At 46.9% G+C, this 15,825-nt stretch overlaps 8 protein-coding genes; 5 read left to right on the plus strand and 3 right to left on the minus strand.

Annotated features, from left to right (window-relative positions):
- Positions 1 to 3,386: 3,386 nt before the first annotated feature.
- Positions 3,387 to 3,767, minus strand: GSBLH_T00000532001 (uncharacterized protein; the record flags this gene model as incomplete). XM_013038754.1 has 1 exon in its annotated part: positions 3,387 to 3,767. The coding sequence occupies one exon, from the start codon at positions 3,765 to 3,767 to the stop codon at positions 3,405 to 3,407; it is 363 nt and encodes a 120-aa protein (XP_012894208.1). The 3' UTR covers positions 3,387 to 3,404.
- Positions 3,768 to 4,107: 340 nt separating this feature from the next.
- On the plus strand, positions 4,108 to 4,636 carry GSBLH_T00000533001 (Histone H2A; the record flags this gene model as incomplete). XM_013038755.1 has 1 exon in its annotated part: positions 4,108 to 4,636. The coding sequence occupies one exon, from the start codon at positions 4,108 to 4,110 to the stop codon at positions 4,549 to 4,551; it is 444 nt and encodes a 147-aa protein (XP_012894209.1). The 3' UTR covers positions 4,552 to 4,636.
- An 878-nt stretch (positions 4,637 to 5,514) lies between these two features.
- GSBLH_T00000534001 (uncharacterized protein) lies at positions 5,515 to 6,711 on the plus strand. XM_013038756.1 has 4 exons: positions 5,515 to 5,546; positions 5,580 to 5,670; positions 5,702 to 5,768; positions 5,801 to 6,711. The coding sequence occupies exons 1-4, from the start codon at positions 5,522 to 5,524 to the stop codon at positions 6,668 to 6,670; spliced, it is 1,053 nt and encodes a 350-aa protein (XP_012894210.1). The 5' UTR covers positions 5,515 to 5,521; the 3' UTR covers positions 6,671 to 6,711.
- A 67-nt stretch (positions 6,712 to 6,778) lies between these two features.
- GSBLH_T00000535001 (uncharacterized protein) lies at positions 6,779 to 7,278 on the minus strand (the record flags this gene model as incomplete). XM_013038757.1 has 2 exons in its annotated part: positions 7,078 to 7,278; positions 6,779 to 7,047 (listed from the first exon to the last, which is right to left on the minus strand). Exons 1-2 carry the CDS (start codon positions 7,250 to 7,252, stop codon positions 6,779 to 6,781), a joined length of 444 nt encoding a protein of 147 aa, XP_012894211.1. The 5' UTR covers positions 7,253 to 7,278.
- A 2,805-nt stretch (positions 7,279 to 10,083) lies between these two features.
- GSBLH_T00000536001 (uncharacterized protein) lies at positions 10,084 to 10,741 on the plus strand (the record flags this gene model as incomplete). XM_013038758.1 has 3 exons in its annotated part: positions 10,084 to 10,238; positions 10,270 to 10,506; positions 10,544 to 10,741. The coding sequence occupies exons 1-3, from the start codon at positions 10,146 to 10,148 to the stop codon at positions 10,739 to 10,741; spliced, it is 528 nt and encodes a 175-aa protein (XP_012894212.1). The 5' UTR covers positions 10,084 to 10,145.
- A 49-nt stretch (positions 10,742 to 10,790) lies between these two features.
- On the plus strand, positions 10,791 to 11,987 carry GSBLH_T00000537001 (uncharacterized protein; the record flags this gene model as incomplete). Its single annotated transcript, XM_013038759.1, has 6 exons — positions 10,791 to 10,802; positions 10,834 to 10,881; positions 10,911 to 10,995; positions 11,029 to 11,171; positions 11,201 to 11,383; positions 11,421 to 11,987. The coding sequence occupies 6 exons, from the start codon at positions 10,791 to 10,793 to the stop codon at positions 11,985 to 11,987; spliced, it is 1,038 nt and encodes a 345-aa protein (XP_012894213.1).
- Positions 11,988 to 12,752: 765 nt separating this feature from the next.
- On the plus strand, positions 12,753 to 14,591 carry GSBLH_T00000538001 (uncharacterized protein). XM_013038760.1 has 7 exons: positions 12,753 to 12,893; positions 12,924 to 13,060; positions 13,091 to 13,165; positions 13,200 to 13,269; positions 13,304 to 14,199; positions 14,230 to 14,361; positions 14,396 to 14,591. Exons 1-7 carry the CDS (start codon positions 12,881 to 12,883, stop codon positions 14,576 to 14,578), a joined length of 1,506 nt encoding a protein of 501 aa, XP_012894214.1. The 5' UTR covers positions 12,753 to 12,880; the 3' UTR covers positions 14,579 to 14,591.
- Positions 14,592 to 14,615: 24 nt separating this feature from the next.
- Positions 14,616 to 15,327, minus strand: GSBLH_T00000539001 (uncharacterized protein; the record flags this gene model as incomplete). XM_013038761.1 has 5 exons in its annotated part: positions 14,616 to 14,706; positions 14,745 to 14,796; positions 14,827 to 15,034; positions 15,063 to 15,181; positions 15,217 to 15,327. 5 exons carry the CDS (start codon positions 15,325 to 15,327, stop codon positions 14,699 to 14,701), a joined length of 498 nt encoding a protein of 165 aa, XP_012894215.1. The 3' UTR covers positions 14,616 to 14,698.
- Positions 15,328 to 15,825: the final 498 nt, after the last annotated feature.

A 15,825-nucleotide genomic window follows, 5' to 3' on the forward strand; every position in this document is an offset into this window, starting at 1 on the left:
TTCCCTCTCTTTCACAATAAATCCACAATAATGTACATATACAATGGCCAGACATACACCACAACATAAATGACATATAAAGAGCAAAACCTAAAAAACCAATCAACAAAAATAAAGCCTCTCTCTCCTTATTTCCAAATAATAATAGAACGAGAATTACCCCTGGTAATATGTAGCATTCACAAGATTTCAATGCATTTTCGAGTCTGTAACCAAGACAAAACTCACAATGACAACACCCACCTGGACACATCTCTATGGAAAATGAAGTATCGAATCTCTTACCTGTAGTAACATATTTGAAATCTGAGAGTTGCATATATTTACCACAATATACCACCTCACCATTTTCATATATTCTCATTGTTTCACCATCAAATTCGTACCATTTACCCATTTCTATTCCATCTTTCCATATACTGATTGATTGAATATCTCCATTCTTGAAAGTATAACAAGTTCCGTTGTTCAATCCTTTATAGTTCTTTTTACATACACGTAAGATTTTACCAGAATCGTCTATTTCGTTCCAATACTTGCGTTTCTTTTTGTTTCTTTCAATTTGGGGATTTCTTTTACCATTCTTATAGAAACCATCAAATATCACTTCACCATCTTCAGAATACTCAAGACCTCTTCCACTTCGATAACCATTTTCTAAATATCCATCAAAATATAATTTGCCAGATTCATAATATAGCTTACATTCTCCAGTTGCTTCTCCTTTTTCATAATAGAACTTTGCACACAGTTGACCACTCGGATCATAAATTTTGGCTTTTCCATCTAGAATAATATCCTCATCATCTTCCTCATCATTAATCATTGCCATCATAGTAAAACCGAGATGAGGTCTTCCAATCTGACAAGTGGCTATTCCATCTTCAATATCCATTCTCATAATAGGAAATTCGCTGGAAATGCAATTATTCCAAATATCTGTTTCAATACTACTTGAATTTTGTATAGTGTCCATTCTATTTTCAATATCCATTCCTGTAATCGGCACAACACTCGAAGTATAATTATTCCGATTATTTGTTCCCAAACTACTTCTTTCTATATTGTCTTCATTATTTTGAGAATCACTTATATTTACAATGATAACTCCCTGAAATTCACTCATATGAGTAATATGGAATGTGAAATAACTAAATCTGATCATGAACAGAAAACGAATCTATTGTAATCCATAATTCCACATTATAAACGATTTATGAATCGAATATTAAAATCGAAATGAATTGATGTACGTACCCCGTTTAATACATTTGTCGTCAGCACGAAAATGTTGAGATTAAGATCAGTAGGATATTTGATACTACTTCGATTGTATTTCATTATTAGGATTAATGAAAACACAAGTGAACATAAGTAGTATCCTTTATGGTGTGAAATCAATTACTTATAAGCATACTTCATATAGAATAGAATGAAAACTCCTAATGTATTTTAAATAATGTATTATATATAAAATACCATTAAAAACAAAAGAATAGAGAAATGCAACTAATCTTCAATGTGAGACGATTTCACAAGAAATTGAAGCACGTATTATACCATCCACTCTGTAAATTCATTTCGATTTTATTATTCGATTCATAAATCGCCTAGAATGTGGAATTATGGATTACAATAGATTCGTTTTCTGTTCATGATCAGATTTAGTTATTTCACATTCCATATTACTCATATGAGTGAATTTCAGGGAGTTATTGTTGTAAATATAAGTGATTCTCAAAATAATGAAGACAATGGAGAAAGAAGTAGTTTGGGAACAAATAATCGGAATAATTATACTTCGAGTGTTGTGCCGATTACAGGAATGGATATTGAAAATAGAATGGACACTATACAAAATTCAAGTAGTATTGAAACAGATATTTGGAATAATTGCATTTCCAGCGAATTTCCTATTATGAGAATGGATATTGAAGATGGAATAGCCACTTGTCAGATTGGAAGACCTCATCTCGGTTTTACTATGATGGCAATGATTAATGATGAGGAAGATGATGAGGATATTATTCTAGATGGAAAAGCCAAAATTTATGATCCGAGTGGTCAACTGTGTGCAAAGTTCTATTATGAAAAAGGAGAAGCAACTGGAGAATGTAAGCTATATTATGAATCTGGCAAATTATATTTTGATGGATATTTAGAAAATGGTTATCGAAGTGGAAGAGGTCTTGAGTATTCTGAAGATGGTGAAGTGATATTTGATGGTTTCTATAAGAATGGTAAAAGAAATCCCCAAATTGAAAGAAACAAAAAGAAACGTAAGTATTGGAACGAAATAGACGATTCTGGTAAAATCTTACGTGTATGTAAAAAGAACTATAAAGGATTGAACTATGGAACTTGTTATACTTTCAAGAATGGAGATATTCAATCAATCAGTATATGGAAAGATGGAATAGAAATCGAAGTTTTATAAAAGTTTGAGGGAAAGAAGATGATCGCATTTCGAAATGGTGAGATAGTCTTTGTAGGGAAATATGTAAGGGTATCGGATTTTGAATATATAGCTACAAGTGAGGGGTTCTATATTCTATTTTTGTATAAAGATGAGGAAAGGAGGTCACAATGTGAAGGCTATTATTATTTTACTTACGTTCCAAAGCAGAGGTAGCACTCCTATCTTGTGCGTAATGTATCTTTACACTTGGAATTATGATTTTGTATTTTATCAATGAAAAAGACAGAGTATAACCCAATTAAAAATAGTGTATGTTGTATTATTGTATTCAGGGGTATTATTTTGTTTTATTCTCTGGTGCACGAGGATTTGCTGCTTTTCTACATATTTTATGTTTGGTTGTCCAAGTTATGATGAATTCCTTTTTGGACTAGTGAGGGTTACTCTTGATTGGCATTAGCACTGTGAGATTGATCGAACAAACGATGGTATTGCCGTTGTTCAGTGTGTGACAATGGGAATGCTCAAGTTGATACATTTCGTTTGTCATTTTCAAGTTTATGGTTTTTCATATTTTGCTAAATTGAATCATTCACAAATCAAGTTCATAGTGAAATCCTGGAGCTTTTCTTTCATTTCATTTTAATGAACAATCTTTTTTGTCATTTTTGTGTTTATTATCTTATTGATACAATCTTGATCACACTCTAGCGTGCAAAGCATATTAGAGTTTTGAACAAAAGGAATCAAAGATTTCGTATTTTCCTATGCACTCCAAATGCCAATTATGGTGTCACTCTCTCATTACAAGCGTGAAAGTATCTGTATACATCGATATCAATACCTAAAAATTCCTGACATTGACCTTTTCAATTGTCATACACCCAGTTCAAAAATGGAGTTCTATATGTTGATCCGAAGCTTTTAGGAAAGTAATACTAAAGCTGTTTTCCATAAACAAACACTCTCAACATAGTAATTAGAATTACTCGACACCTCCAATGGTAGAATACTTGGAAATAGACTTGCTTCCCTCAGACATAGCGTGCTTCGCCAGTTCTCCAGGAAGTAACAAACGGACAGCAGTCTGGATCTCAGCTCCAGTCAGTGTAGCTTTATTGTTGTAACGAGCCAGATTGATCGCCTCATCCGAAAGACGCTCGAAGATATCGTTCACGAAAGAGTTCATAATCGCCATAGCACGCTTGCTAATACCCACATCAGGGTGCACCTGCTTCAGCACACGGTAGATGTACGACGAATACGTCTCCAATCTTCTGCGCTTACGATGGGAAAAATCTCCCTTCGCTTTCGCTCCCTTCGCACTCTTGCTCGGTGTTTTTGCCATATCTACTTATTATATTTAAATTGACACTCCCACTCTCTCTTCAAAGAAATAGTGCTGTCAAATAACCGCCAAAAATCGATGGGCGTTTCTATTATCCAACTCGTTCGCACTGTTTATTGGACGATCCTATCCATTCAACCAATCACTCCAGCGCACTGAATCCCAATCTGGTTCAGCCAATAAAACAAAAATCGCCCGCCAAAAACAAAATCCGACTATTCTTGTTTCTCGAAATTCATTGGGTCATCAAAATCTTGTTTTTGATCATTGCTTATTGTTGCTGATTTTGCCTGAACTATCACTTATTGTTTCAGTTCGGATATTCGCTGATTTTGAAAACATGTCTGGCAAAGGAAAAGGCAAGGGAGGTCGTGGAAATGTGGAAGGAAAGACGATGAGTCGTTCTGCTCGTGCTGGAATTACGTTCCCTGTGGGTCGTATGGCTCGTTACATGAGAGACATGAGAGTGGCTGATCGTATTGGCGCTGGAGCTCCCGTGTACTTGGCTGCTGTGATTGAGTACTTGACTGCTGAAATTCTGGAGTTGGCTGGAAACGCTGCTCAGGACAGCAAGAAGAACCGTGTGGTTCCCCGCCACATTCAGTTGGCTGTGCGCAACGATGAGGAGTTGAACGCGCTGTTCGGCAACGTGACGATTGCTTCTGGAGGTGTGATTCCGTTCGTGCACTCGGAGCTGCTTCCCGATAAGAAGGAAGGAGAGGAGGACGACAGCGAGGATGAGAAGGAGGATAAGGAGGACGCTGAGCCATCCCAGGCTTATTAAAATTCATATTGGAATTGGAATTGGAATTGGAATTATAATTCTCTCTATATATAAAACTGTAAATTAGATTGATACATTTTTGCTTTCCTTGTTTGTTTCACCACTTTTTTCTCTCGCATGTTGTCTGATTATCCTGAACTGAAGCCTCTCTATTATGCGTTTCTACCTTCTCGCATGGCGATAACGGTATTGAAGTCCATTCCTATTGGTTTCGCTTTCCAAGTTTTGGATGATAAGGAGGATTTCGATATCTCGAAAAAGTACCCGTTTTCCTAAAATTTTGAAAGATAGAGAGACACAAAAGTCCATTTTGGAATACAGCAAGTATTTCATCATCCGAGACATTTCAATCAGCACAACAGAACGAGTGATTGAGCATTTGGTAGTGAACTCTACAGATGCCCATTTTAGCAAGAAGATGTTTAAGAGCGTGCGGCAAAGTTCTCTCAACAAGGACAAGCGAATGAGCCGTCCGGAGGCGTCCTCCGCGATGTTCTGGACGTCTTTGCGTTGTAGCTTTGCTTATCACATCTCCATGTTTGTATTCAATGAAATGGTGCTGATCGTGTCGTGGGTCTACCAGCACTACAGAAGAAATCAACCCAAGAGACTGGAAGATCAGCCAACGCGTCGTTTGGCTCGGAAGCGTGGAGATGGTGAGATTACCGTTTGCTCCTTTACGAAACGGACAATGAGGAATTTGCTGGTGTGTGTCGCTGCGATCGTGGCTGAGGCAGTGGGCGCAAGCATCGGTACTTATTTCTACCCTGGTTACGGAACGCTTATTTGCGATCGTTTATTTGCGAATGCCCCCTACATCCTTTAGGAATTGTTTGTTGGATCAAACTGCAGCAATTTGCATTGTCGGAAATACTACAAAAGAAAGGTAGAGAAATCCCCCAGGGTCGTTTTTTCTACCCAAAATTGTTCAGATCATGTTCATTTCATTTAGTGATTATTTCGATTTGAAATGCCTGAACATATTCTTTTAACCGGTAGGGGCGTGCTGGGATTTGCTTGATCGTTAGGAGGAACTGGATACATTGCTACTCATACTGCTATCGAATTGTTAAAGGAGGGTTACAAGCTCACTTTATTGGATAATTTCTGTAATTCTAGGTAGGCTTTGAGTAGGTTTCCTGAGTGTTAGCCCGAAGGCATACGAGGCCACCAAGAAACTCGCTGGAGTTGACGAGGATCGTCTGTACTTGATGGAGGTACGCTTGTCGAATCGGATTTGAGCGTGTAGGCCGATCTGAACGATAAGGCGTCTATCGAGGCGGTGTTTGAGAAGCGTGGTCCGTTCGACGCTGTGATCCATTTCGGTACCCTGAAGTCTGTGGGTAGGTCGTGGAAGATACCTCTCCGCTACTATCAGAACAATCTGACGGGCACTTTCAATCTTTTAGAAACGATGAACAAGTTCAACTGCAAGAAGATCATCTTCTCGTCGTCTGCGACGGTGTACGGTGCTGACCCTGTTCCGATCACGGAGGAATCGCCCGTGGGCGTGGGCATCTTGAACCCCTACGGCCGCACGAACTACATGATAGAGCAGGTTCTGATGGACCTGGCGACGGCGGACAAGGAGTGGAAGGTGATCCTGCTGCGGTATTACAACACGGTGGGCGCGCATGAGAGCGGCGAGATCGGCGAGAACCCCAGCAACATCCCCAACTATCTCGTGCCCTACATCCAGCAGGTGGTCATCGGACGTCGACCCTATGTGAGTGTGTTCGGAAACGACTATGACACGCCCGACGGAACGGGAGTGCGCGATTACATCCACATCTATGATCTCGCGCAGGGACACTTGAAGGCCATTCAGTACATTTTCGGAACGATGAAGAGCGGAACGGAAGTGTTTAATCTGGGAGCGGGCCGAGGCTACTCGGTGCTGGAGATGCTGCATGCGATGGAAGAAGCCTGCGGCAAGACCATTCCCTACAAGATCGTGCCGCGCAGAGAAGGAGATGTCACGGAGTTTTATCTGGATGTGTCCAAGGCGAAGCGTGTTCTGGGATGGGAGGCGGTGAAGACCTTGAAGGATATGTGCAGAGACGTGATGAACTGGCAGACAAAGCATCCTTACGGATTCGATGATGCTCCCAGTCAGTAAGCTGATGAGTGGAATACAGTGCAATGGAATGCGGTGCAATGATTTGGTTTGCTTTGCTTGCTTATTCATTTATTTATTTATTTGCGTTTGTTGTGAACAAACAGGACATTACATAGCATATTTCTTGGTCCATTCAGCAGCTGTCTGTCTATACAATGCGGGATTCTCCTTGCAAACTCTGGCAATCTCGGGAACCAACGGATCGTCGGGGTTCGGATCATCCAACAGAGAGCAAATAGACAGGAGCACCTTGGAAATGGTCAGAGCAGGGCTCCACTCGTTCTTAAGAATATCCAGGCAAATGCCGCCGCTTGAGTTAATATTTGGGTGATAAATCTTCGTCACAAAAGTACATCGAGGTGGTTGGAAGGGATATTCTATGGTTCAATACATCCTCTATGTAGTACCAGCAGGGAATGATATATTCAGGAAGAAAACACCACCCTGGTAGGGACTGTCCTTTGGTCCCATAATGGTGGCTTGCCATTTGAAAATGTTATCACCGATTGGTCCGGCACTGCAATTTGGTGGGGGATCTCGACTGAGACTTTGTAATTCTTTGTTTAGTCGTCTTAAAGCCATCTAGCAGTCAGGTTATTCTGCTATCTTTTGGAGTAAAATTAGACACGATCAAATGCCAAATCAGCACACACCTACTTTGTTATATTTATTATTGTGATAAAATCCTAGGTGATTGGGATAGGTATACGGACCGCAATTTGCCTGAAATAACCGTTATTATACGTTTGATATCTAGAATATTCTATCATCATCCTCAATACAGTTATCTTCGAATTGTCTGCTGTTTTTGAAGCTTTATAGACGTAACGACCATGTAACCTATGCAATTCTCCTTGTACTGCTTACCAAACACTGTCTACTTGCAATAGTAGTTTGGGTACGTGAAATACTTACGTGCTACGATACTTTGATAGTTAAGTTCTTTCAATTTGCTCGTATTTCTCTAAGGATTTTTCTAGTTAGCACATATAGCTGTATACAAAGTGTTGAATCTCAAACCCCGACGTTTTGTGAATGTGTCACATCGTTTTTTTCCTTTTCCAAAAATTGAACCTATTTTCCGAGTGTGTTTGTTTCTTGAGGTAGAATCCAGCTTCCTTGAAAGTAATAATCGTTCTTTTGTGATCATTGCATAGTATGAGCGATATTCTATTAAGGGTGAAAGCTTCGTGCCAGTCTGTAAAAAGACCCATGGGTAGTTGAATCTTGTTTCGTTCAGTTTGCAGAGACGCTATTGCAAAAAAGGAAGCCTTCTGAGAGTGAAAAAACCACAATAAGTTGTGTTGCACCCGATGTGGAGGTAGCTATTTTGAGAAACGCCAATCTCGATTTGGAAGTATTGAGAATCTATGCTTCACTCTAATGAAATAGGTATTATTGAAACAAAGAGAACAGGAAGTGCAAAAGTTGAAAAGCACAGTGTCTAGCCTGTCTTCCGATGTTTCTAATGCAGACGCAAACAAGGCTGCGATGTTAAAAGTCTATTTCATTTCGGTTTGTGATTGTAGAAGCATCTGGAGGAATTAGAGACAATCCAAAAGGCGATTAGTGATCTAGAGAATCGATTCAAGGAGACTCAAGAGCCGGAAACGTCGAAGACCGATGCTGTCTTAAATCTATATCAAGAAGAAAACGCCCGCCTTCGTGAAGATCTAAAGCACGAGAAACAATCCCACGACGTAATCGACATCAATCTTCTATAATGGATCAGGAAACACGCAAAGCTCAGCGATTGGAGTCCGAGACGCTCTCGACTGAATTGGAGCAAGTCAAAAGCTCGCTGGAGCAGCAGCGCATCCAGAACTCGTCTCTCCAAGAGACCGTCACCACCCTCCGCGTAGCCGCCTTCTCCCCGCGATTCCTCGTAGACCCAAGTGGCCGAGCAGGCGCAATCGCTGGAGCAATCCGAGTCGGAGAAGTCGCTTCTCTCCTCCCAAATCGAATCCCTCCAGGCCCAGAAACTCGAGTCCCTCGCAGACCCCGACGCTCTTCAGAAGCAGTTGCTCTCCCTCTCGTACCGCTTTTCTCTGCCCTCGATCGACCCTAGCACCGAAAAGGAGCAGCTCGCCGAGCGCGTGAAGGTCCTGGAGTCGCAGCTGCAGGCGCAGACCGCGAAGTCCACGCAGCTGCAGTCCGCGTTGGACGCGTCCCACGACCGCGCCAGCGAAGTGGCCCAGCAGTGCGACGCCGCCACGGCCTCGCTCGCCGCGACGAAGCAGGAGCTGGCGCGCTGCGCGGCGGAGCTGGCGACGGAGAAGGCGCACGGCGAGCACTTCCTGCAGGACATCCAGGCGGTGAAGCAGCAGTCCGCCGCGCTCCGCCAGCAGCTCGACGACGCGCAGGAGCGGCAGCGAGGCCTCCAGGCGCGCGGCGACGCCTTGCAGAAGCAGGCCGACGTCGCGGCCGTCGAGCAGAAGCGGCTGGAGGCGGAGGCGGCGGCGGCGAAGGAGCTGGCCGCGGTTCTGGAGCGGAAAGCGGCGGCGGAGGGAGCAGCGAGCGGGCAGGCGGCGGAGGAGGAGGAGGAGAAGGCGAGCGAAGCGGCGGAGGAGGTGAAGGAGCTGCGCGCGCAGACGGAGACGAAGAGCCGGGAAATCGAGCGGCTGGCGGAGGAGGTGAAACGGCTGGAGCGGGAACTGCGGGAACGCGAAGAAGCGCTGGCGGCGGCGCGGGAGGAAGCGAGCGTTCTGCGAGGGAAGGAGGCGGAGGCGACGCGGTCGGGGGAAGTGGTGCGGTCGCAGACGAAAGAGCTGGAGGCGCTGCACGCGAAGCTGCAGAAGAACGAGTCGCGGTTCAACGAGGAAAAGCTGAAGGTGGAGAACCGCGTGTCGTTCGCGGAGCAGAGCTTGGAGGCGTACAAGAAGGAAATGGAGGGCTATCTGCGCGAGAAGTCGGCGGTGGAGGCCGAGCTGAAGCAGAACCGCGAGGAGCTCGCGCAGCTGAAGAAGGCGAACGAGGTGGGTGCTGGGGGCGTCTGGGACGGTAGAGCCTGGCGCACGAGCTGCAGATCGCGAACCAGACCGTCCACGCGTACGAGGAGTCGATCAGCAAGCTGCAGGCGCTGGAGGCGACGAAGGACGAGTCGCTGATCGCGCGCGTGCAGGAGGTCGCGGAGCTGCACGCCGCGCTGGTGAAGGAGACCGCGGCGAAGGAGGCCGCGGCGCAGACGCTCTCAGAGGAGACGGTGCGGCTGCAGGCACAGCTGGAGGCGGTGACGGAGGAGAACAGCCGGCTGCGGCTGGCGCTGGACGCGCGGCGCGCGAGTCTGGAGAGCACGCAGGCGCTGATCGAGGAGGGCGAGGCGAAGATCGAGCGGTGGAAAGTGGGTCTGGAGAACAGCTACCAGCAGAAACGAATCTTGAAGCAGGCGATGCGACAGCTGATGGAGGAGGACGCGGCGCTGCGCGAGCGCGGGATGAAGGAGAGGAGGGCCAGGCAGGCGCTGGAGAGGGATCTCATGCAGCGGGAGGATGTGGGGAGCGCGGCGAACACGCAGAACGAGGAAGATCACGTGTCCGCCGAATTCGGCAATTTCGATTGGGCTCGGAGAGTAAGCGCAGATTTGCACGGGTTGAGGGTAGTTGTCGCGATTTATCGCACGCCATCCGCACCGATGGGACGAGTATCATGAGAATGTCCCGGCAATGCCGGAAGAAGCGGCAATTCCGGTGATTCAGAACACGATCGAAACGCTGGAGTGGCAGGAAGACGAACGGCGCATGTTGATGAATTGGCTGGACTTCTTCGCGCACGGAGGCTTGCTGCAGAACCAGAACAACTTCGCGCACGCGCTGCAGATTCAGGGAATTACGTTCGATGTAGATGATGATGATGATGGAGAGGTCTGAGAGGTAGGTGCTGGATGCGTTCTTGACGCTGATGATCCCGTTCTTGAAGGCGGGAGTGCGTAGCGAATACACTGTGCAGACGTTTATCAAGCAGAAGCCTTCGGTGATTTGCGACCTGGAAGTTGTCATCTCGCCGGCGAATGCGAGAGCGCTGCCTGAGGATATTGACGTCGATACGGCGAAGGTTATTTTGCATCATAGTTGAGCTGTTTGTGAGAAAACAAAATTGTGTGTTGGCTTTTTCATTTTGGGTAATGTCCTTCCCCGTAGCACCCTTGCTTGTTTGTCACTCTTTAGGGAATTTCTACAAAGGAAAACAGAGATGATTTTGACTTTAGTCCTTCTGTTCGATCTTTTCTGTCTGTTTACTTTAGCTTACCGATTTCGTATCTTCCCACGATATTTCAGACACCTCTGATTTGCCCTCTGTAGTTTCCTCACTTCTTACTCTTTTGGAGAGTACGACTGTGGTTTTGGAATGATGGTAATTAGAAAACGATATCTCTGTGGCAGAAATGATTGAAAACGATTACTTCTCGGACCTTGTTTCTCTCCTGAACACAGATGATATGGATCTAATTCCTAAGCTCCTTGATTTATTTGTTGCTATTTACAAGGCTAGTTCTGCAGATCAAGTTTGTGTTTCGTTATTTGTTGATCGTAGCGATCTACGTTTGTTGACCTTGGAATTCCGAGTGCCTTGGTGAATTGTCTAAATAATGCCTCGGATAGTGTCATTCCTCAAATTTTGCGTTGTATAGCAACTATTGTGCTAATAGACCGAGAAGAACAAATCAATTTTTCGAATAACGAGATTTGGCCGACCCTGGAGTTCATCTTACAGAATGTATTATTTTGATATCAAATTAGAATTCAATGCGTAGTACCAAGACAGCATCGAAATCGTCTCCAGTGTGTCCACTCTCTTAGCGGCTCTCGTCACCCCCCTGGCTGGTCAGCATGCGGACATCTCCCAAGTCTCCACCATCAGCAACACTCTCTCCGAGGTGAGCAGCTACTACACCGATCTCTACGCGCTCTCCGACGATCGCAGCGAGCTGCAGCCCATCCTGTCGAACCTTCTCCTCGTGCTGTACGCGATCTCGGTGGAAGATTCCACGATTCCCTACTACTATTCCACCTATCTCACCGTCTTTTTCTCTTTTTCTCTGTTTAGCTCCAGCCCGTCTTCGATTCCTTCTACCCCTTCCTCATCTCCTCCATCTCCCTCCTCCACTCCCTCACCGCGCTCAAAACCGTCGCCAATCTCGTTCTTCTCTCCGACGCCATCTGCGACGTCTTCGTTTCCAACGGTCTCCTCGATGCCCTGCATGATTTCCTCATCTCGCTTCCCTCCCTGCAACCTGCCTTCGAGGGAGCCACCGATTATTCCTACTGGGTGGTCGTGTTCATTCTGGGCAATCTCGCCGCCAGCGGGGAGGCCGCCGTAGAATCGGTGCTCGATCACGTGATTTGCCGCGAAGTGAATGAAACGGTCGCCGATGGGGAGAGAGGACGCGGGATCCGGAAGGAATTCGTGTATTTCATGAGCTATCTGGTGGAATCGGCGAATGAATCGCAGGTTTTTGATTGGATGAGGGGCGAAACGTAGAAACGGAGAATCTGTGAGGAGATGAAGGTGAGTGTGCTGATTGGAATGATTCGCGATTGTCAGGACGAGGAGGTGTGTAATTTGGCCGCGACGACGGTGTCGCTGCTGACGGAGGTAGGGATGGAGATGATGTGGGAGGTAGGCGGGAGGAGTTGTCGATTTGCAGGACGCTGTGGACTGTACGGGTTCTGACTTTTCAGGTGAGAATGGTGGAGGGGGTTGATGGGAAGCGTCGTCGATTCAATTTGATCCGTTTGCAATTCCATCTTTGTAGAGACCATCTTTCTTGTGAATTGTTTGTTGGAATCATGATGTGTTAGAAGGAATGGATGAAGTGGAAAGTGTTATTTGAGTAGGGTAGTGCAGTGCAGTGTAAGAAAGAAAAATAAGGTGAAGCAGCTGATAAGAAATCAAGTAAGTCGCATGCAAAGCATACAGATCCACCGAAAAATTGTAATGGATGTACCAAAACCTAGAAAAAAGAAATCAAACTCCGAACTCCAGAAATAAAGACTATTTTTAATAACGATAGTTCTCTTCAAATACTTTCCATTTTGATTTGGAGTAAATGCAAGTGGGTTATTTTTATTATTGTATGAGCTCTAGCTAAATTCTGGAGCTGGCTTCAAAGGACTGTTGCGAAGTGGTTACAAGTCCTTCTCTGGGACGCAAGATGCTATAATTCGTAATATTGATGCGTGCAAAGAACTGTCGGATATTAATCGTACTTCTATGGGACCAAATGGTCGCGTTTGTCAGAGTCTCTCACGTTTAGGCATGTTTAAGCTGGTGATCAATCAGCTCGACAAAATATTCATCACGAGCGATGCTGCAACCGTTGTGAAGGAGATGGAAGTAGTCCATCCTGCAGCGAAGCTGATCGTCGAGGCTGCGCAGAAGCAGGAGCAAGAGGTACGCAATTCCGGCCGCCTTCGAGAATAGGTTGGCGATGGAACCAACTTCGTCATCTCGTTCGCTGGCGAGCTCCTCTCGAAGGCAGGCGAGCTCCTCATCCTCGTACTCCCCTCTCTCCATTTCTGACTGCTCTTAGGGTGTCCATGTGAACGACATCATCACCGGCTACGAGAAGGCTCTGGAAGTGGCCTACAAAGCGCTGGACGGTTCCCTTTTCCCCTCTCCTCCCCTCACTCGCAGAGCTGGCCATGTCCACGGTGTCGGACCTGCGCGACGTGTCGTGCGTGAGTTCCGCGATTCTTCCGGTGATCTGCGCGAAGCAGTACGGCTACGAGGACGTTCTCGCCCGCGCCATCGCCGAGGCCTGCCTCTACACGCTGCCGCCCGCCCCCGCGAAGCCGAAGCTGGACGTGGACAACATCCGCACGGCGCGTCTGCTGGGCGGGAGCATCGCGCAGACGCACATGATGCCGGGCATGGTGCTGCCGAATCTCCCGCAGAACGACGTGCTGCACGTGGCCCACGCCAAGGCCCTCGTGCTCACCTGCGGACTGGAGGCCTCCAGCTCCGAGACCAAGGGCACCGTGCTCATCCAGAGCGCGCAGGAGCTGCTGCAGTTCACCCGCGGGGAGGAGGCCGCCTTCGGCGACGAGATCGAAGCCATCGCGAAGACGGGCGTGAACGTGATCTTCGCGGGCGGCAGCATCTCCGAGATCGCTCGGCACTTCCTGAACAAGTTCGGCATCATGGGCGTGTCCGTCGGCAGCAAGTTCGACCTCCGTCGGCTCTGCAAGGCGCTCGGCGCCACCGCGCTGGTGCGCGTCGGACCGCCCACCGCCGAAGAGATCGGCCTCGCCGACGCCGTCGACGTCGCCGAGATCGGCGGGAAGAAGGTCATCGTCCTCCGCGCCTCCCGCGGGGAGGGACGCATCGCCACGGTGGTGGTGCGCGGGTCCACCGAGAACATCCTGGAGGACGTGGAGCGCGCCGTCGACGACGGCGTCAACGCCGTGAAAACGCTCTGCACGGACCCGCGGTTAATCCCGGGTGCCGGCGGAGCCGAGGCCGGAATGGCCGTCCGCGTCGCGGCGTTCGGGGAGGAGTGTCCGGGTCTGGACCAGTACGCGGTGCGGAAAGTGGAAACGTGGAAACGGGGTGAGGAGTAGTTCGCGGAGGCGCTGGAGGTGGTGCCGAGAACGCTGGCGGAGAACGCGGGGATGGACGTGGCGAGGGTGCTGAGCGCGCTGACGGAGAAGTACACGGAGGATCTGCGGTGCGGAATGGGCGTCGATCTGGACGTAGGGAGCAGCATTAGCATCATGATGGGTGTAGGGGGAGAGCGTGCGCGATGTCACCAAGGGGGAACGGCCCATCTGGGATGTGTACGCCACGAAGCGGAACGCGCTGCGACTGGCGGTGAATGCGGCCATCACCATCCTGAAGGTCGATCAGATCATCATGGCGAAGGAGGCGGGCGGCCCGAAGCTGCGCGCTCCGCAGAAGGACGTGGATTAGAATTGGGGATTATGGCGTGTTTGAGAGAAAACAGGGAAACACAGAAAACTTCTCATGTACTGAGAAGCGACACTACGCGCTCTGGAGTTGATGCCGATCTTCATTGCGCTGATCTCTGAATCAATTCCCTCCATAAAGTCGATGATAAAGTGGATTAGCTTCTCACGCTCGTAATCTTCGAGGATCGAGAAGGTGATCAGGAAGCTGATGTCGTAACCCTGCGAATGACAACAAATACGAACCCTCACAGACACAGGTTTTCTACGAAGGACAGTGAATTGCTCCGATCGCTGCATCAGGAAGCGGGCGAAGTTCCTGCACAGAACCACTTCCATTTCATCGGCTTGCTTAATCTTGATGCTGATGCGCAGAGAATTAATAGACGGCTCAATAAAGCACTTCTCACGGTCGTTTCGGCATATGAGAATGGGCTTCATTGTAGATTTCTTGGATGAGCTAGTTGACAACCATCAACAAATCTTACGGATACTCGACTTCAGGTTTGTTGTGCCTCTCAACCGCTTCGGATGGGAAATTTTGCAGGACTAGAGTGGCACGAAGAGTCGTGCGAATGCAGTCAAGATATGGTTTGAGAGTATTCGCCTATACCATGAGCATCCGAAAGATTTGCTGCTTACCATTGTAATAATCGAATAAAATGGACACTTTGCCAAGAACTGAGAACTCTCGCCAAATCGAGTGAATTCCCGCGATTCCCTCAAGATGGTTGTTTTAAACCCATATGGCATACCCTGTAATTGGAGTTTCACAGGTTATTTGCAATGTCTAACAGTCCGGATCGTTCAACAGATAAGCAAAGAGAGCGTTCTTTGAGTCATTCCAGCTCAAGAAATTCTGAAGGCAACAGTCCTGATTATGGAAGAGATGTCTCCAACAGTCGTTCAAATCCCACGTATGATGATGGAAACAACAACCAGAATGATGGAACCAACATGTTACCGATTTATGAGCTCCTGATTTGCTAGTTACATCGGAAATCTGAGTGACAAAGCTACTATCGAAGATCTTCACAACTTGTTCGATCAGTTTGGAAAGATCGCAGAAGTAAAGGTAATTGTGGACAAAGCAAAGATTAGAAGGTACATTTCTTCTGACTTGGGCTAAATTGAAGAGCGTATGGCTTTGTTACGTACGAAAGTCCGGACGACGCAAAGAAAGCTCTGGAACAGAAGTAGGATTGATCGCGTATTCGTAAATGGATCAGATATGAACTCCATGGCCGTGCA

This window comes from Blastocystis hominis, assembly GCF_000151665.1.
Source record: "Blastocystis hominis, Singapore isolate B (sub-type 7) whole genome shotgun sequence assembly, scaffold_0".
Taxonomy (NCBI): domain Eukaryota; class Bigyra; order Opalinata; family Blastocystidae; genus Blastocystis; species Blastocystis hominis.

Excerpts from the sequence above, each read along its gene's own strand:
- GSBLH_T00000534001 (XM_013038756.1), top strand. The coding sequence starts at position 5,522 with ATGCCTGAACATATTCTTTTAACCG. Across the intron at positions 5,547-5,579 it reads TGAACATATTCTTTTAACCG|GAGGAACTGGATACATTGCT; the intron begins GTAGGGGCGTGC and ends CTTGATCGTTAG. Across the intron at positions 5,769-5,800 it reads ATCGTCTGTACTTGATGGAG|GCCGATCTGAACGATAAGGC; the intron begins GTACGCTTGTCG and ends TTGAGCGTGTAG.
- GSBLH_T00000538001 (XM_013038760.1), top strand. Across the intron at positions 13,270-13,303 it reads GGCCTACAAAGCGCTGGACG|AGCTGGCCATGTCCACGGTG; the intron begins GTTCCCTTTTCC and ends CCTCACTCGCAG. Across the intron at positions 14,362-14,395 it reads GAATGGGCGTCGATCTGGAC|GGGGAGAGCGTGCGCGATGT; the intron begins GTAGGGAGCAGC and ends TGATGGGTGTAG.